At 40.1% G+C, this 21,258-nt stretch overlaps 1 protein-coding gene across 1 annotated transcript; it reads left to right on the plus strand.

Annotated features, from left to right (window-relative positions):
• Positions 1-19,790: 19,790 nt before the first annotated feature.
• LOC108074517 (uncharacterized) lies at positions 19,791-20,919 on the plus strand. Its single transcript, XM_017166595.3, has one exon. It carries the CDS (start codon positions 19,974-19,976, stop codon positions 20,664-20,666), a length of 693 nt encoding a protein of 230 aa, XP_017022084.1. The 5' UTR covers positions 19,791-19,973; the 3' UTR covers positions 20,667-20,919.
• Positions 20,920-21,258: the final 339 nt, after the last annotated feature.

The raw sequence follows: 21,258 nt of genomic DNA on the forward strand, positions 1-21,258 counted from the left end.
CAACTGCTTATTTTTTCTCTCTGTGTTTAGAGTTTAAGTCTGCTTCGTCCAGTTTTTAATGGTTTCGACTGCGAACACTTGGAGTGTCGTTAAGAGGGGCGATAAAATTCAGAATGGGGCGTGGCCGGCGCCGGATGCTGTGGAATGGCCATGGGTTATGGCAACGGTTACGGCTTTTTGTCTGACTGACCATTGCCTGCAATTAAACCCACACCAGGATCAGAACATATCCTCCTGGATTGAGCTTCCAGACTGACCCGAACTGGCCACGCCCAGCTGGTGTGTTAATTGAGGTAAATTACGCCATTTTTATTCCTTCTCCTCTTTTTTTTCGTGCAGACCCGCCTCAAATAGGTTTATTGGGAAATTTATTTGTTTAATTGCATTATTTTTTGCCCCGATGAAGTACAAAAAATATAAAAGAAAAGAGTATGCCATAAAATGGTTTTTATGGCGCTGGCATAAGCTGGGAATTTATTGTTGTTATTTAACAAACAGCGGGAGAACGGTCGAAAGAGCCGCCGTGAGGGAAAACGCTTAATAAATTTTCAAATAATTTTACATTTTAGGTCAGAGAGAATATTCCGCAATTAAATTGGAATACTGTGAATAATTTCTATTTTTTGGCATGAAATTCTCTATTGATTTCCGACTCCCCTGATGATACTCTAAAACTTTTTTTTCTATTTATTTAAAATAAACCCCCAAAGAAAATGACTTTGGTAAAATCCTTTGCTTAAAACAAAATCCCACAACCGAAATTTGAATTTAGAAACAATTCCATTCCAGTTTCCTGTATATTTTCTCCATTATTTTCCATCCAATTTCCCAATGTATCTCCTTTATCTGCACTAACCAAATCCTCTTGGAAACTAGTTCAAAGCCAGGTAATCTCTCTCACAGCTTAGCTCTCGTTTGGGCAGATTTTTCGTAACCAATCAGCTGGAGAGTTCCAAAAAGCAACTCAAAAGACACCCAGCGACTGGATAGGCTGCTGTCTCAGGCGTTTAAGCCTAATTTGAGCAGGGGACGCGGAGGCGGAATAAGGGGCCTCAAAGGAGGCCAGGCCATGGTAGGTCCTGGCAATTACAGTTAAGGCAATTTTCGCAACGTGTCGCTGGCTGCTCTCCCAGTTGTTCCCTTATTTCCCTGCCGCCCCGCCCCCTCGCTCGACTCTAATCACAGACCAACTGCAATCGGCTTTTGTGCTGCTCTTGGTCCTTTTCCCTGCTTGTGTGTGCAGCATCCTGTTGATGGCCTCGTTAGTTGAGACTTAGAACGGGCCGCAATACAATCGAATCGACACAGACACACACACACGGTGGCCATAAAACTGAATGTCCTGGCCGGAAAAAAAAATGGCAGAAAGGACTATAATACAAAAAGGTACTGTGCAAAAAATGAGGCCAACCAAATGCTATCGAGCAAGGGAACCATTTGCATTTAAAGCACACTTCTCTGCCTCCATTTTCCTTTGTCTCGGGGCCTTGCCCAAAAATAAATAGCAAACTTTTCACCAGAGCAAAAACTTTGTCGATTTAATTAAAGCAAAGCGACTTTGTTGATCCGGCCGAAGGAGCGCGACACCTTTCAGTCTGAACTTTGGTCTCGTTTATGGCCAGCAAATGCCAAAGAACAATGTTGCAGGCGGCGGCGGGGAGTGGAGATGGGGAAAAATGGATTTTCCGGGGAAAAAAAGGAGGTGGCGGGAGACATGCAACTGGTTGCATTTTTGCTCCATCCCCCCTCCTCCTGCACCCGGCGACATTTTATGGACCATTCAAAAGCGCTACAAAAATGAATCACAAGCGATAACAGTTAAGGCGAAAACTTGCAGTTTCCTTGATTACAGACAAGTTGCTTTTGCCCCCCCGGGGACAGCTTTGTGGGTTGCCTTCGGGTTGGGGACGATTACTCATCCACATGACAAGCTGAAGGGCAGAAGAACAAAAAGGAAAGAGCTGCCAAGGACGAGGGATTAAATACCCTTTAAAAAATAACCCCATGTCATAGGGTTATTTTTTAGTTTAATATTAAGAGTGAATTTATTTTACAAGGTTTATTTTATAATAAGTAAATTATAAATTATAATATCTATAATACTAAAAAATTAAACATCTGAAAATATTGAAAACATTCGTATATACCTTTAGAGAGCACATAATAATCCAGAGAGAACCCAGAGTGATACGTATCTAGGATTTAAATCTTAACAGTCATTAGAGCCAAAGCAGAACTGGCAGCTAGAGCACTCGGAAGCGTTTAAGTGCACTTGAGTGGATTTTAATGGACTCAAACGGAAGGCGATGAGCTAGGGGGCGTGGCAAGGCCCAAGAATGGCAACACTCAAGTCTCTTGTCACTCTAATCAAGCCTTTTGTCTATGTTTGAGAGCGTAATGAGAAGCAGGAAGCTCCATCAGGCTACCGCTTTGAAAATATGCATAGAACAAAATTCGATATTCATCTTTGTAGATTTGCTACAGAAATATGATACAAAAAACTAAATATATAATTTTCAACATGATGAAATATAACTTTAAAATTAAATAAAGTTTATTTATTATAAAGAAATATTAAAAACAAGACAACACCAATAATTTGATTAATTTTCATTGTTTGTTTACAACAAAATCCCTTGTAATAATTTCAAAACTATGAATATTTTCTTATAAGTAATTAAAACCAAAGAAGTTTACTAACATTCTTTGGTTTATTTTCTCTGTGTAGCCATAAAGTCTCCTCGAAATGTAGCCCAAATTTAATGTTTCATGCAACGCCTATTTCATGCACCATTTAATAACCAAAACATTTGCTAATTAGCCACCGAGTGGCGGCCATCGTCGGCGATTGAAGCGCCGATGCGTGACTTAACCAGTGAAGTTTGCTCCCATCATCACCATTATGCGAATCCTATGCAAATGGAGGGAGGGAAACTCAATGAGTTTCCTTGGGAGTAACAATGAATGGAAAACTCGTAAATAGGCCAGGATTTCTTGTTACCAAATGCTCTCCGGCTCCATTCAAACTCGACTCGAGTCTCGCACTTCTATGGCCTACTTCATTAATATTTATGCAAAGCGGCAGAAGTTGCCAAGGACCTCCGACTTACCGACCAAGTTAAGTGCAAATGTGTTTTGCCTTTCAGTCCCTGTTGTAATGGTGGTAGTCTTGCTGTTTAACTTTTGCAATCGTTTTCGCCGCAATTGAACTATAAATGAGTCGAACATTTATTTAATTGTGTTTATTCGGTTATTATGTGAACACACACACACACAAACATAAAATGCTAAATTGTAAATCAAATAAATAAATCAGACGCAAGTTAAACCCGTATTAATTTGGCATTTATGTTACAAATATTGGAGAAGGTTGAAACTGATTTTCATTATTTTATTTCCACTTTACATTTATTTGCAGAATCGTTTAAACACTGCGGTCGGATGGATCGGCGTCGACAACAAAATTTCAATTCAATTTTCGGGTAAGTTGACGGCAAACATGGCTGGGCAAAAACAACAACCACAAGGCTCTAGTTTCAAATGCAGAAAATCGCTTTTTGTGCTGCTGCTGCTGCTGCTTAACCCGCAAAATACAAAAGAGCTTTGAAATGATTTCAGCTCAACTGCACTTGTCCCCGGGGCTGAAATTGATATTTTCGCCAGTGGAAATGGAAATGTAATTAAAGCAGCTTATAAGTAACAGGCTTCCCCTTCTTCCGTTTGTGGCATCTGCAGTTTGTAGCTTGTTGTGTGCACATCTTGTGCAGTTTCAAGTTTCCCAGCAACTCGTGTCATTGCAATAAGCAAACTTGAGAATTGTCGAAGCAGAAAATTAATTTGGAAGTTCGTTTTTCTCTAAAGAAGAAAAGGTGAATGGAGGGATAACACTTTGGCAGGAGTATTCAAGTGGAATTAAAGCGATATTGAATGCCTTAAATTCAAACTGTTTTTTGCTTTAGTAATTTAAATTTAAAATGTCTTTTTATATTTTAGAAAGCTTCAAAATCACATTTAAACTAAAGCTAGGCAGAACTCTATTTTCTTTCTCCTTTCTTCCCTTTGAGCTCCTTGGTTAATATTTTCCAATTTGGCCGGCAAAATTTCATTTTCTACTCGACCCAGCATTTTTTTGGAAGACTTATAGAGTCCTTAGCCACGACCAGTCCTCGCCAGAAGATAGGACTTTCAATCAGAGGTGGCTCTACCTTTGAACCGCCAGTCTGCGAACCAAAAATGAAGTTAAAGCTGTTTTTATGGGGCCAACGTGAGGACGCGAGTCTGTTGTTTTTTTTTTTGTTGATGTTGATGTTGTCCGCGTGACTGTTATCCTTTGGAAGTTTGCCCCCGGTTTCGGTGTTGTTGTTGCAGGCATCCTTTCCTCGATGCAGTTGTTTTATTTGGCGCACATCTTTGTTGACTCGGCGCAAGAGTGTATCTAACGTGAACGTTGTCCGCGAGAGGAATTTAATTTGCCTGCAAATTGCTGGCAGGACACACAGCCAACAGCAGCAGCAAACATTGTTAGCTCTGGAAATGTGTTTACTTTTGAAACCATTTTCAAATTAGTATGTCATTTTTGGCGAGTATTCACTTTAAAATAAAGTGAAGAGCTTGCATAAATTACCAAACGGAAGGCAAAGTAAAATATTAGCAATTTTAGGAAGGGTCGCATATGCCACGCCTTATCCTTCATCCTAATCCGACGGGACAGCTTGACTTTTCAACATATTTCCATGCTTGCATTTCCTGAGGCTTTTCTTTTCCCTCTTGGACTGTAAAAAGGACATTCCCATCAGCATATGTACTATGTGCATGATAAATTTGGCCAAAAACTTGGCAACTTCCCACACACACACAAAAAAAAGTTCAAGTCAAATAAGAGATCAGGCGATTATATCTAAGGGAACATATACAGATGGCTCTAATTGTATTAGAAACACATAGAATGGCTGTATGCAAATGGCAATATTTTACATGTTTGCCAGGAAGCTTTTGGCAGTTACAGTTTCGACTCAGCCAGGCAAACCTAGGCTAATCCTTTGACTTGCACACCGACTGTGTGGACAGAGGTCCTGGGGAAAAAGTGGTCATGCATATTGCATAATAAACAAGCCGGCACACATGCATTTATTCATTTCCGTTGCTTAAACAAAACCCAGATTTTTTACAAAACCAAAAACCGAAAACAAACAGCAAATACTGAGAAAGCCAGAATGAAACTGAGCGCCTGACATGGTGGCTCAAGATACAAATACTACATCGAAAAGATACATATAGAAATGCAGACACAGATTCAGATACATCTGCTGGGATTTCCTTTGTCTCGGTTTTAGTTATTTGCATTCAGAGCTCAGGCTGACTTTTGTTGCCTCTCAAATAGCAAGAAAAACCAGATGACAAATAAAATAAACGATATACACATGTATGGCCATCTGGTCGAGGGATAAACAGACAACAGCCACTGCCTGTGGCTTTGATTGGCCTGTGTACACTCTGACAGAAACACACATACATAGTATATCTGCATATACTGAGATACACTCACTTCCCTACGTGACTTCGACACGACCAATTAGTGTCGGACCGCCTCCTGTTTGGCCACTACCAAGCTGCCAACAAATTAAAGACTTAAAGCACATGTAAATGGCATCCCAGAATCCCGCATCCTGGTTCCTGGATCCTTGATGTTGTCCGTAATTCGAAGCAGGCATTGAATTCAACACCTTTTATGAACAGCCCCGGTGCATGCCCATGCATACAAGATCTACAAAGTCCGCTGGCACATAAGGACTTGCCCATTGTGGCTCTGTCTCTGTGTGTGTGTGACTGCTTGTTATTTGATGACTATTTTAAGGACACTTTGCCGGCGTCGTTTTGCTCAAGTGGCAGTGCTAAAAAAAGAGTCCTGCAAAAGATGTCCGCACATAGAGCATAAAATGATAACCAGAGTAGAGTAAGCCGAGAACGCAAATTTGATGAAAGCCGAAAGCAAAGTGCAGAAAAGGAAGAATCTAGAAGGGAAAACCAAACCCAGATACACTGAAATTTAAAGAGTGGGAATATTTAAAATAAAAAGAAAGTGAATCGAAACGTAGAACATTAATTTTTTTTTATTAAAATTAAAAATTGATTATATGTATTTTATATACAAAAAAAATATATAAATATATCTTGACGATATACATTTTATTTAAGAGTTTTATTTGTGATAATGTATTCAAATTTAATAAGATCTCCTAAAAAATATCCTTTTAAAATGTCCAGCTGTTTTAGTAATATTTTTATAACCCACAAAAATCTAAATTTAATCGTAAAACCCCTAGCTGAATCTCGAAACTCACCTTCAAACAAAGTGCGAAATTCTCTGACGTCTTATGAAATTTTGCCAGCAGAAGTGACGGCAGCCTCGAATGACAGTGGCAGCAGACTTCAAAGTGAATGAAAATCGCAAGAAAAAGTGATGGGAAACCGAAGTTCATACAGCCAGGGAAATGGAAGGTTGGTACTCCACCACCAGTCAGGGAAGGGAGGGTTAAAAAGTAAACAACCATTATGCACTCCACAGAAACGTTGGGGCGCCTGGAAGGTGGGCGACGATGCTATCGAGAGGGTAAATGGCAGTTGGGCAGCATAAACACATTTAACGGGCCCACTCTCCCCCTCACTCACACACACACACACAGCGAGAAAAATAAACAATTTCATAAGATATGCAAAAAAAAAATGTGAAGAAGCAGCGCTGGAAAATATCTGAATATATCTGCAGGAAAGGAGGACGAGTGTAAGCTCAAGGGGAAAAGGACAACCGCAGGGGAAAGAGGAAAATGCAAAGCAAACAGAAAATTCTCAGATGGAGGCATACAAAAAAATCGAAAGAAAAACGGAAAAAAGGGAAGCAGAAGAAGGACCAGGCGACGAGACACTTTGCCGCCAACGCAAATAAACCCCGAAAAGTGGGCAAAGCTTTTCCTGGGAGTGGACTTCAGGAGTAGAGTTGTCAGAACAAGTTTGCTAAATTCCCTTAATAAAGAAATAAATTAATTTAAGCATTTAAATTTAATGTATAAAACTACAAAATATATCTACAAAATGAAAGAAATTCTTCAACATTAATAAGCCTCCATAAAAAATCATACAAAATAAATATTAACCGTTCAAAATAGCCAGAAATGTCTGGAAAATAGCCAGCTTGCGAGCACTGTCCAGGAAAAGTGTGAATCGAAGAGAAAGTCAGTGGGTAAAGGAGAAAAATCAAGGGAAAGACCGGAAACCGGCGGCGACAAGCAGAAATGGCGACATCGTTGGCCACTCAGCGGCGTTTGACACTCGAAGCAAATGACAATGTGGCCGGCAAGGACAACATAAGGACAACGCTAAAGAGCACAACAAGGGGAAAACAAAAAAAAAAGCACACCCATAAATATTTCAATTTTTGTGGGAGGAATTTCACTTATGCATATAAGTATATGTACATATATGCTTTGTATTTATGGTATTTATGTGCGTAAAGCAGCGATGAAATATGGAGCGGGCATAAAATTAAATCCCCACTCAAACATACAATGAGGAAGGATGGACCAGTTGGCATAACAAACTGCTGATAAAGCGAAAACTCTCGCACGCGAATGCGAAAAACATTAAAAAAAGAAAAACATCTGCGGGCACAAACAGTCGTAAATAAATGGAAACTCACTGGCAGCGATGGCCCACCAAAAATGGTGAATATAAATTTTCAGTTTTCGGGTCGGTTTGGTTTTGGGTGCCAATTTCCCATGGTTGCGGTTCATTGAAAATACCCAAGCCAAAAATTGTTTTTGGGGGGAAAACGCAGCACCGAATGCCAGCATATGTAACAGCAATTAGGCATTGACTTATGCCTCTGTTTGATATATGTATATCTGTGAAATCTATATTGTTAGACAATTAATTTTAAGTGGCATATTTTAGCAAAAGTTCAGATATACAAATAATATAAAGCTAGTTATCATTGAACAAGTTTATCCCTGGCCAGCAATTTACCTTATCTAGTGAAAACCACGCCATTTTGTGGTTTTCCTCCGCCCTCGGCTTTTTATGAACACGCCCACTCGTATGCCATGCAATTGCCCTGCAACTTCAATGTCAATCAAGTGACAGCCATCCAGTCATTTGGGGTTTCCTTTTCCTTGCCCTTCCTGTTCTTTTATTTTCCTTTTAAACTTGTGAGTAGGAAGATTTCCCTGGAAAAAACTGCTTATCAATGAAGGCATCGAGTGGCTATATCCCAACACCCACCATATCCGTATGTATATGTAGGGAAATCCATGGAGAGATTGGCAGAGACATTTGCATGTGTACTTGGTTGTTGGCTGGTTGGGGTTTTTTTTTGTTGTAACATTGACATTTACGCAACATGTCCCTGTTGCATGTTTGCAATTTGCATTTGCAAATAGTTGCAAAAACGAATATCAAATGCGGCTTGACAGGGGGAGAAAGCGAGAGGGTTTTATACGAGGGGACAGGGGAGTTTTAGAGAGAGAAATGCACACTGAAAAAATATAAATAAATTATTTAAAAAAATTGTTTAATTAATATAGTATTTCTTTAAGATATTAATCTATAAATTTTCTTTTTAGTCTTAAAATTGATATTAGATTTATTTTAAGAAATAACTATATTAAAGACCCTCCAAAACCTTCTATATATATTTTTTTAACAGTTTAACCATTATGATGACTTTGCCTGCGAAAGTTTGAAAATATGCATGCAAATTTCACCCGTTCTTGCTTTTTTCCATTTTCAATTTTGACTGGGGTGCTGGGTGGTGATTTCCCGCTCGGTTTTAGTTACAGTTTTCGGTCTCGGTTTCATGTTTTCCATGTTGCGGCAGATCGTGTTTTGTTGTTTTGCCTTTTGGCATGCATTTTGGTAGCTACTTTCTCCCATTTTCCATGCCATCCCCCGGCTGCATAATCAAACTTTGGCATTTTCATAAATGCAGATACACGTTGCCAGTGTATCTCTTTGTCTCAGCTGTTGTGAGTTGGTCGTCGGATGTGTGTGCGAGTCTGTGTTGTGAATTGGAATATTGGGCATATTGATAACTAGTCTGTCTAGTTCAGGAATAACAGCAATATACCATTTCTGGTTTAAGGCATTTTTCATTTGAATCCCAGCCTGGCCGAGGCTTCATTTGCATTCTCAAAATGCCGCAAGGCGACCACTGTATCTCGATTTACTCTCTTTTGTTCGGTATTAGCATATGTGATATGTGATATGTGATTCTTGTGTATTTGGTGTGTCAGATTGAGTGAGATTGGCACATTGTTAGCTCGTCAATTAAAGCATACATTTTCCATGTGAATCGAACATTTCCCGAAAGGTTTGTGGTGCTGATGGAGCTGTGATGCCATCAGGAAAGAGTTAGGAAAATAATATTCCAAAGTAGATTTATTAACACGTAAAATCGACAAGGCTTAAACATCATTTGCTTAGACTTCAGGCTAAAGGGCCTTAGATTAACTAAAATTATTAAAGAGCTTAAAGAAGGAATGGTATAATTTGAAATATATATATAAAAAAAAGTGTTAAGAATTACTTTGCTTATAATTCAGCACTTTTAAGGCATCAGGACAAACTATCGAACTTAAATATAAGTGGTAATATAAGACAGTCTGATTGTAAAGATATCTTTCCACTAAAAAATTATACGAAAACTTAGACTAATGTAAGCCAATTATTCCGATTGTTCAGAATTACTTACAAAAAAAAACACTCTCTGCCTCTGTAAGCATAGAAAGAAGTATCTAACACTAAACCATTTTTCTTAGAACTTTCCTAAAGTAACACAAAATTAGTTTCAATTTTCTGGAAAACACAAAGTTTCTGGGGAATAAATTAAAGCTTTTCATTGCCGGGTTTTCCCACTAGCATCACTCGACTTCAATCAACGGGAAAAGTGTTCCCCGAAAATCTTCAAGCAGAAAGAAGCAATTAAAAAACTGTTGGCTTCTTCGTTCTGGCAAATCACTTAAAATTATTAACAAACTTTGGCCTAAAAGCCGGCCAAATGAAGTTAGCCAGTTTCAATCTGCTGCCATGACCAACCAGAAAGTAAATTCCAAGGAAAATTCACCACACACACTCATACACACACTCATATAAGAAAATCAAAGGGACAGGAGATTAAGGGTGAGTAAGTGCAAATCAGGAAAAAGTGCGTCAAGTTTTTCCTTAGCTTTAGCCACCCGCCGCCCCCTTTTTTGCTGACTTAACAACATACAAATGATGAAAATGAATGACTACATCCACGGAGCAGTGAATGAATGAATGAATGAATGAGCGAGTACATGAATAAATGCATGAACCGATGTTTGCATGTGGAACGCGATGCTGAAAGCAGCTTACTCACGTTTGTGTAATCAGTGTGAAACCAGCGCAGGCAGGGCAAGGGAAATGGGGGAAAATAAAAAGGAAAAGCCCCAAGCAGAGCAGAGCAAAGAAAGTCCAAAGTCAAAGGGCGGAAAACCGGGTGTGTAGACTATAAAACACCTCTTAGTGTGACAGCCTTGTTTGAAAGGTAGTAAAAATTGCATCGAGATTAATTTGAAATACATTTAGGATACGCTCACATTAAAACTTTCCTCAAAATTATATACAATAATCTCTATTTATAATTTGTTTAGAGTGTTTTATATCTGAATAATACGCCCCTGTAATTCACCGAGATAGCATGCCTCATGATCAATACATACAGGATGACATGAGGCACTTTTGCCATGTGCCCCTGGTTTTATTTTTTTTCTCCACGTTTTTCCCGGGATTGAGTGACACGTCGTCGTTTCGGGTGATGAAAATTCCATGTGACAATCGCTGTAAGCAATATGCGGAGAAGGGGAGCAAAGGCAAATACATACCTTCATTGTATGTCAACGTGTCAAAGCCAAGAGCGCCAAAGTCAATTCGACTTGCGGTTGTCGCTCCCTGTCGCTGACAATTTTCCAGCTTGCTTTTCCCCCCTCACTTGCCTTTATACATCCACATCCCACGCAACACAGAATCGTCCGGGACCTGTCTCAGAGATTGGCTTAACTTTTGGCCACAATGTTATGGTCGGGCTTAATGGCTGGCTCTAAAAGCAACTGCAATCGCAATGACTCAACAATGGCGCTGCACTCCATAAAGCCACACGCACCCATTAAAAGTACTTAACGAGCAATTAAAATCAAACCAGCCGAAAGCCGAGCAAAAACGGAAAAATGCAAGTCAATTGCATTTATCAAATGCTGCCAATTAGAGCAGGCGAGCGAACAATGGAATTTTCATGGCAACACACGGAGGAGGGGTGAGTGGGGGAGGGAAGTAGGTCCTGAAACAAAAGCCAAGTCAGGGAGCACTAAAAATTTATGACAGCAACTAACCTCAAAATGTGAATGCCACCCAGGGCGCATTTACAGCCACAAATGCAATGCCAAAGTTTGAGGCATTCCCTTACTTTTGGGTGGGCAGTAGGGCTTATGGTTTTTACATTTAAAATACATTTTGAGAAATAAATAACGAGGATTTTCTCAATATAGATCAAACCATTATATTTGTTTAGTTAATGGTACTTGTTTATTATGAATCACTTTTAAAATGGCAATTTAAAAACTTAAGAAAATCTTTAGCAAAGTAAAGGGTATCACAAATTCCCATATATAAAATCTCTCCTAGCTTTTAGTGGCTTTCGCCTTTGGCGCCAATGATGTCGAAAGTTGATTACGCTTTAATGGCACAGGCGTGGCACAAAGTTTGGGCCATCATAGCCGGCTTCTCAACCGATTTACAGGCCCCGGAAATCCAGATATGCATTGGAAAAAAGGAACATTTCTAATTATTTAATGGCTCCGCCGCATGCAGTTTTGTTATGCAAATGGCCCCATGGCCTGCCAAATATTTACGACTTGGGGCGTGCTTGGTTGCAGTATATTTCCACTGCCGACTGCCGTTTCCATTTTAATTTTTCCACTGCAAACAGCAAGGCGAAACTTTCCAATCATTATTGCGGACACAAACACATGGGTCGGAGTTGGGAAAACTCTCGCACACACACACACTCACTTGGCTGGGCACGTAATGGCCTCTCTCATTTTCCTTTGTGCACTGATACGTGCGAGGCAAACAAAAAGTGCGCGGCCCAAACAAAAGGCGCTAAAAAAAAAGAACCATAATCGGGCTTAAAGTGCTCTGAGAACTGGGTGAAGAATTTCCTGGCTTAAACTGGTAGGGTGCCAAGCGCATTAAATAACGGCTCTGACCAAAGGCAACGAGCTCCCTTGAGTTTCCTCGTTCTTCTCACCCGACCTTTTCCTTTGTTTTATTGCAGCGCAGTTGCATATACTCGGATAGCACATTCAAATGAGGCTCGGAACTGCCCAGCTTGACGTTCGCCTTTTATCTGATTTCCCATTTAACTCTGGCAAATTTGCTGTCCAAAACAATAACAAGAAAATCAATCTAAGAAATGGCCTTTCCGGTCAAGCGAGCCAACGAGCGGTAGTTGAATCGTAAAGTTATAAACATATTTTTATTTCTTTATATAAATGGAATTTAAAGCAGGTAAAGTAATAAATGAATATGAAAAGAAACAAAGGTAATTGTATAAGTAGATTACTTTAAACCAATTTAAATATTATCAAAAATTACTATATTTTAAAATTAAAGTTTTAAATAGTTCAAAGAACCTCCTGTTCAGTTGCAAGAAAACTTCGTTTTCCCTTCACTTTTGGCCACAACTATTTGGGTAGCATACTTTGCTGGAAGCCAAAGGCAAACGCTAATTGAAATTCCTCTCTTGAAAAAAAAAATCCCAATAAGCTCTCATATATAGAAGGAACCGATGCCAACAAATGGCAGCACATGGTTATCGATGCATCCGGCAGCTGTGGCAACTTCCGGTCGACTGAACCGACTGAACCGCTCCGCCTTCAGATTTTCTATTTGTGGCATTCAATGAGAGCGACAGATTAGCCGCTTGCCAACCACAAAAAGCGATGGGAAGGCGGCTGGGAAAAATCGAGAAAAAGCCAGGAAAATCGGGAGTAAAGCTGGTCGGGCAAAATGGAACGACAAAAGCGACAGAGTCCGTAATGATGCGGAAGTGGACAAAGGGCCGCAGCCGCACAAAAGGCGGATTCGCCGATGCCAATTCCATAGTCATTGCTTGTGGCCCTGGCCGTGACTATGGCAAAAAGGCATTCTGAAACTGCGGTCAATTGAAATGGCAATCAAGTTAGCGGCCACGTCCTTGTCAAAAAGACAGAGACACAGACAGGCAACTGAAATATGTGGACACATGACAGCAATTTGCTGAAATTCACACCAAAGAACAAAGCCAAAATTGAAAGCCAATAATTACAAAGGACATGGCCAATCGAGCTGGGATTTTAAAGTCAAAAGAATGGCCAAAGGTTAACAAATTCAATTTAACATAGGTTTAATAGTTTGTTTTAAATAGCAAGATAAATTACTCAAAGGGGAAAAAAGTAAATTATATCAATAGAATTCTGTCTTTGGAAAATCTTAAGAAATTATTATTTCTTATGTGTTTTGCGTTATTTAATTAAAGGAACTTCTTAACTAAGAGTTTTTAAGTGAAATGAGTATATAATATATTTCTTTATTAAGCCATTTGTTGGAAAAGAGTGAATATCCCACTCTTTTTTCAGATCAATTGCGGGAATTGAACATTAGTTTCCGATAACATTTCACTCGCTTGAAACTACCCTCAGAAAAAAAAAAAAGGGCCACAAATCAAGAGAATTGGCAAAACGAAATTGAAACTAAAAAAAAAATTAAATAAAATGCTGTGCAAGGCAAAACGACTCAAATTAATAGTGTCTAGAAGGGCCAGAGACTGGGAGGAAACCGTTTCAATGGCCAGACATCCTGCCTGGTATGCTATTGCCCGAAAAAAGGAAAATATAAACCAGTGTAGAAAATATCCGGGAGGAAATAAAAAGGAGCCTCGAGAACTTTAAAGCAAAAACATCCTCGACCGCAGTTGGTGCAAACCAAGCTGAAGGAGTGAGGAAAGCTTGTTGCCTACTTTCGGGCGTTTAGCCCGGCACTTTTCAATTTAGTTGCCATCGCCACATCGCCCGGCAATTTGCACAGACAAACTGCAGCTGCCACAAACAAAGTTTGCCGCCTGGCAAGGAAAATTCCCCGAGTTGAGCTGCCATTTGATGGCCTTTTAAAGCCATTTTGCAGCAATGTCTGCCAGTCGCAAGTTTTCCGCAAGCGCCATTGCCAACGCCATCGCCATCGCTATAGCCAGTGCCACCGCCAAAACAGCAAAAGACCAAAAACGCTTTGCGGTTTTTCCAGCTGCTCCTGCTACGTCTTCCACTGCGGCTTTTTCGCCACAGTTTTGTGGTTAGATCCCCAGCAGCTCCCAGCACTTTCCACTTTCCGCCGCCTGCCACTCTCTAAACCATTTTCAGTGTGTCTGTTCATGATTTATGTTGTCTCGCCTCGGAGCTTTCACAATCTTCGGGGGTGCAACTGCGCGAAAAGGGGAAAAATCGAGGCAAGAAACCACCACTTGTCAGTCAATGCAGTTTCGTCGAGTTGTTATGGAGTTAACCTTTCATTGAAGAGCAAACAAAGAATACAGGAAAAAAATGGAAGGAAAAACCTCAGTAGAACATGCTAAAGTTAAGGTGATTTGCTTAAAAACTTTGTGGGTTTCCCTACACCGTTGCTTTTCCTCGACCCACCTTACATTTCCCAGACTCACCGCCTCCATTTCCATTTGTTTGCCCAACTACTTTAAGCGAGCCTAATGGCCTGATGTCTTCGATGAGTTTATTTGTTTGCTCAACTTTTGTCTCGGACCAAATTGTTTGCCTAGCCCCGGACAATTTAGTTAAGAAAATTATCGTTCTTTCGGCTGTCAAGTGTTGACTTGGCTTTCGCACACACATGTTAGCTCGTTCCGGGCCAAGTTAGTGCCCAGAAGTTTCGCAGGAGTGTGCTTGACAACACACAGCAATGACAGGAAATTCTTGAATATGAAAGTTGGTTAATTGAATTGAATTCATTAGCAAGTCCGCCGAGTTCCCAGAACTAAATAACTACATAAAATAGATACTGAATAAATAAGTAACAAGTTTGCAAATGAAGAAGGAAAATCTTCAATTTAATAAAATTAATTTACGGTCTTCTGCCCTTATGAATACGTAATACGATTAGGGTAAAGTGAACACAATAAGAAAATGTCATGAGATGTAATATATCTTAGGTTACAAGCTGGAAAATATATTTATTTAGGTGAATAAATTAAACATAGACTTAATATTTATTGAAATTAAGTTCACTTTATTATTATCCAATAAAAGTAAAAATAAACAATTTTTATTCTGTACTAATCTAACTTTTCGAACCTTTCTTGTCTGCTTACAGAAAGCCGCATGTTAGCTGGCGAGTTGAAATTCCCAGGACATGGCCAGCCAATTTATGAAGGTAACTCGGAAAAAAATACTCGCATGTAACATACTGGAAAAACTTTGTCTGTAACTACCGACGTCAGAGAGGCAAGCGTAACTTTGCTGCCCACTTGATATGTTAAATCTGCGGAATTTATCAACTTTACTAATTAACAGCACTTTTGTGCTTTCACCTCGAGGACCAAACCGTAACTAGTGGAAAATCTGTTTACATTTACAGCATGAGAAGCCATAACTTGCCAACGGATTCACTTATGTAAGTTCATTAGCTGGCCAAACAGCAGCAGTTGTGGGCCATCAATCAAATCAGCAAATGGCCCACTGACTTGGCCAACTTCAGTTCGGTTAGTTTACGTTTGCGAATGGAAATGAAATGAAAATTAGAACGAGCACACATACCCACTGGATCGACTGGCAGGTGCGGGTGAGGGTGAGGGTGTGTGTATAGTGTGTGTATAGTGTGGATTCCTGAATCCTGGCTATGGATTGCTGATGGGATGACCTGGACAATGCCCAGGGGCTACGCAATGTCACGTGAGCGACGAGCATGGCAATCAACGAATCAGGCAACCAATCAAGCGGCGTGTGACATGCAACTGGAGAGAGTACGTGACCCCGTCGAGGATCTATCCTTCAACTCAAACCACAGTGGTGTCTGTTATTAGAATGGGTATTTTCTAGATTTATTTAAATCAAGTTGAAGTTTCATTTAACAAAGCTTTATCTCTGGCTTTAAATAATATTCCTAATTAATAATATTTCATAATCCAAACACTAGCAAGTTTTGTTGTGTTTATTAAACGAATCCTTGTGCCCGAAATTTCAACACTTTGCATCCCAAAGCCCTTCCTTGGCCATGACAACGCCATAGCACCACTCACTGTCCCAAAACCCGGCTCCACTGTTCGTTGCAAACTTGAGTGAGTTGGCCAGAGCTCACGCAGGTCCCTCATTGCATTATGGACTCGCCGAACGTGCGTCTGTCAGGCGGCAAGGACCTGGCTCTCGGGCAACCTTCAGCCCGTCATGTCAGCACTTCTGGTCTGCTGGCTGACTGCTCTTGGCCAACTAGATGGACTCCGTTCTCCTCGTGGCCGTTTAGTCCCAGCGACACGTCAATGCTTTCATCATTTAATTAACTGCCTCGTGCGGCCAAATGGCCAGGTAGCTGGAAGGTAGGAAGGATGCGTCGCACACGTTTCAATTTGCAAGAAGCTGCAAGGAGCAGCCAGCGGCAGAGGTGTGAGTCCTTTGCATGCCACGTATGATTGATCGCTCATCAGGGCGCCAGGAGCTGAACGGGAAATTTGGCTGTCACTTTCCTTGGGCAGTTGGGAGTTGTTAGCAAGTCGGCTGACAGTCAGAAATGATATTAATGCCATGGGCAAGATATGACTACAACGCCAGAGAGACATGAACGTTTTAAAAGATGTTAAAGAAAAACCATTATTTTTGAATTTGATTTATTTAAATACGTCTTGTAACATATGTTTAAATAAAATAAAATTAAGTATTAATTGCAATCTAATCTAAACAAAGAACTTCAAAATTATACTGTATAGTTTCGTCAGCATGAACTTCTTCTGTTGAAAATAAACTACAAGAAGTAGATATTGTGAAACAATAGTACAAAAAGCTGTGTGGCTTTCCCATTCCTTACCAAAAATACCTGAAGAGCCCCCAGTATCGCATTAAAAGATAAAACTTGTGCGCGAATAATTTATGGTGACCAAAGCAAGACAGGAAAAGCAAAAAGGAAAAGTTACTCTAGCCCCCCTCTTATCTGGATCTGCTTTTATGCAGGATTGAAAAGAAATCCAAAAGCGATATTTGCGTTGATTTATGCTTTTATTTTCTGCATTATTTTCGAGTTTATATTTAAAACATTAGACAACGTCAGCGGAGACACAAAAGAGATAAAAACTGCACAAATAAAACTGCAGCTGCAGCAACAAAAATCCGGGCAAATGTAGGTGGAATGTCGGGCTGGGAAAGCGAGGCTAGATAAAACGGGCGGGCGAAAGGGCAGACAGACAAATAAAGCGGAAATGTTAACAGCAACGAATGGCGCCGGAAAAATCCGGTATTTTGTGGGGCGGTGACTTTCCCATTCCCCTCCCATTCCCCTGCCCCTTCTCTTCATTTTCATTTTGTACACGATTTCCGCTTAAGCACATGGGACAAGCTCTCCCAGCTCGATTTCCCTCAGCCGTGTGCGTATAATTTATGTTGCAATTTATATAAATATATATAAATTCCTGTATATATATTTTTTTTACTAGGGATTTCCAATTGACTGCCACAGGAGCAGTGAAATATTCAGTGGGACAGGTGAGAAGTTGCAGCACCGTTCCGTTGACATTAATGCCTCTGAGAGGGACTCTAGCAACAGCTAGGATTTTTTTTGTATTATATTTTTTTCTTTTTTAGTTGGAAAAATGGCAAACAGGACAACAAAAGGACCAGGACTGAAAAGAAGAAAAGAATGCCAGTCAGGAGGGGTCCGGGACACAACGCATTCCCTTGCAAATGTCAAGTAAATAGTTCTTTGCTTGACAATTGGCAACAGGCTGCTTGAAAAAAGGCTTCGAAGAACAATTCCCCCTTGTAACTTTGTTCCACTCCTTATTTCTTAAGTCCGCTAAGGGAGAATATCCTTACAAAGCAAAACTCTTCTTATTAGTTGAACACTAAATGGGTATTAATTGTTTTAAGACTTCAAGGGTAGAAACAAAGAAAAACTTATTTTCCACTACATCTGTTAACTCTTTGTAAAGGATTTAATATATTTTATTAAATAAATTACATTAAAATAGTTTTATTATTATTTAAAAATTGATTCCAACCGAAACTGGTTCCTTAATCTTAGATTAACAATTTATTTTAAATATTCCTGCCTGATATTATATTTTAAGCCCCTGGACAAGTTAAAAACTTGTTCGTTTTCGTATAATTTTCAGGGACTGTCAATGAGGATTTTTCCATTATTTTCCACTTCTTTTCGCGCTTGAACGTGGCTATTTTTCTTCCTTTATCGTGTTAAATGTATCTCTGATAAATTGTCTGCCGGCTGCCATAGCCAACCCGTCCACTCAGCTTTAATTTGCCTGTCATTTCGCATTGCCAACGAGGACTAAGCTGACATTTGGCCCCCGTCACCTGCCACGCGCTCCCTGACCCCTGATCCCTCCCCAACTGTACTTCTACATTTTCAAAGCTGCGCACATTTTCTGAAATGTAAGCGCAAAAAAAAGTAAAGGGGAAAAACTTGCACAGGTCGCAATCTCTGGACAGGAGAAAAAAAAAATGAAAACGGAGCCTGGAATGAAACTAATTACGTGGACGACTTTACACGCAGATAAGACTTAAATCACCAAAATGAAATGAAATTTTCTTTCAGGGAGCCTGGGGATAGGGCTGGCTGGCTCAAGGCTCAAAGTGTAGCGTATATAACATCATTAGGCAGAAAGGCAACGAAACAAAGTGTGAAAGCCAAGAACGCGACCACGAAGCGGGTTAATTACGCACAACAAACAATAAATTACTTGGTCCACGGAAATGCAAAAAGAGGCAGAAACCAAAGGGGGGAGAAAGGATGGAAATGGCTTTGGAAGAAAAGAAATTAGTAAAGGGGACCCTAATCAGCTTAGTGGGTTTCCTTTTACCCCAGGAAAGATGATTAAATTTTTGGTCTTGGCTGCGAGTGTGGAAATCAAAGGAACATTGCGTATACGCCATGTGTTGCATTTCTTTTTCCGCTGATACCCTCTCCTTCTGCGCTGTCAGTTCTCTAAGCTCATTTCTCGTCACCATCTTTCCTCTCCTTCCACCTAATTTCTTTAGCTCTTTCACTTTATCCCGCCGGCTTTGTTTTGTGTGGAAAAGCAAAATAGAGAGCGGTGGAGGGGCACCAGAAAAAAGGCTAAGGAATTTTTTAATTATAAAATGTGTTTATCCGGAATTAATTGTTTTTTTTTTTCTGTCGTTTCTTTCGTTTTATCAGCTGCCCAAAAACAAAAAAAGAAAAGTAATCCAACAAAAAGAGTGTCTTTTCCCCCAAAGTCTTTTTATTTTATCTCTCCATCTCTCTTTGCTAAATTACTCGCATTTTAAGCTTTGACTTTTTGTCGTGGCGTAAAAAAGAGAAAATAAATTTATACCCAGAGGATTATAGACCGTTTTTCCAAGAGTATTTGGGTAGAATATTTTTATTAGAGTTCTCTTAAATTGTTCAAGTTTCTAGAATATATTTACATACGTACATACCCCAATGAGTTTCAGAACCTAAAGTTTATTTAATTTTCAACAACTTTTCACCCCAGTGCCTTTGTGGCTTGCATCAAATTTTGAAAAACAAAAAAATCTAATTTCCCGCCATATTTATATACACATTCAAGTTTATAGTCAACATCATTTTATTTGTTTGTTGCAGTTTTCGTTTAAATTTACCATTTGCTCCTGGTGATCGTGGGCCCCTCGGTTAGAGTGCTGCCATTCCAGAACACAATGGCCCACAATGCAACAGTAGTGACTCGCAAATCAAAGTCCTCTCGCATGGTGTATCCATCCAGGACTCTACAGGTCACAGACACTGAACCGCCCAAGGATAAGGTGCCAAAGATGACTAGCACCCGCGATGTTCAGACCGTGCGTCGGGCCAAAGTCTCAAGCCCTATTGTTCCGGATGCAGCAACTAAAATTAATGTTAACGATCTGCACCGCTTAGGTATATGCCAGATGGTAAGTCCCTCCAAGACCCAGACCCGAGCAGCCGGAGGAGGGGGACTAGTTGCCATACCGGGACAGAAGTATCACAGAGAACAACCGTATACTCCACCACCACAAAAGACCACTCGATCCGCAGCGACCAATTCGGCTGTCCAGAAACTGACACCCAAGGAGAGCAGGACAGTCAGGGAGCAAACAGAGTTGAAGGATTTGAAGAACTCTAAAGTATATAGGGACCCCAAGGAAGCCAAACCTATTAAGGAACCCCAGCCCAAGGGAGCTGATAAAACACCCCATGCCAGCCATCGCCATTCGCGTCACCAGAGCGATCGCACCAAGACTTATTTCGATAAATATCTGAAGTTTGCCTTCGATCTGAGCACTCCCGAAGGAGTCAAGCAACTGGAGGCTCACTTCTTTCCCGACAAGGATCTCGTTGGCGCTGGCACTTCGGGCAATCGGGAGGAGTAACCACAACCATATCTGAAACAGAGAATGTGAGAGTGTAGGCATGGCTAAATTATTATGTTTTTAACGTTTGCGTTATTGTTAACGGAACCCATACTTGTGAAATTAAATGTATCAAGTGACATGACTTTAGCTATTATAATTATGCAAGTGCTCAAGTGCTTAAGGAAATACTCCTTAATCATAGTAAATCTTGGAAATACATAACGATAGAGATTAAAAAAATCACTATATCATACACTTAAATGTTCAATTTCATGTCAATTTAAAAATCTTCATCATAAATATAGTAAACGTGTGAGATTTTTCAACCTCAGGGGAATTTAAAACTCATTCAAAAAATCTAATGAGCGTTAATAGCTCTTTTTGTGAGCGAACAAACCAAAACCAAAAAATGCAACAAGAGCACAAAAGACCATTCGGAAAGTGGAAAAGATTTGTGCCGTGCTTAAATGAAATTTATTGTGTGGCCCAAAAACCACACACCCCCACACCTCTCTCGCGCTCATTCACACTGTATGCAAATGTATTATGCTTTGTTCAACATAAATTCACGCACACACACACACACACTCACACCCACGGACACGCACAC

Source organism: Drosophila kikkawai, chromosome 2L, assembly GCF_030179895.1.
Source record: "Drosophila kikkawai strain 14028-0561.14 chromosome 2L, DkikHiC1v2, whole genome shotgun sequence".
Classification (NCBI taxonomy): domain Eukaryota; kingdom Metazoa; phylum Arthropoda; class Insecta; order Diptera; family Drosophilidae; genus Drosophila; species Drosophila kikkawai.

Excerpts from the sequence above, each read along its gene's own strand:
- LOC108074517 (XM_017166595.3), top strand. The coding sequence starts at position 19,974 with ATGGCCCACAATGCAACAGTAGTGACTCGCAAATCAAAGTCCTCTCGC.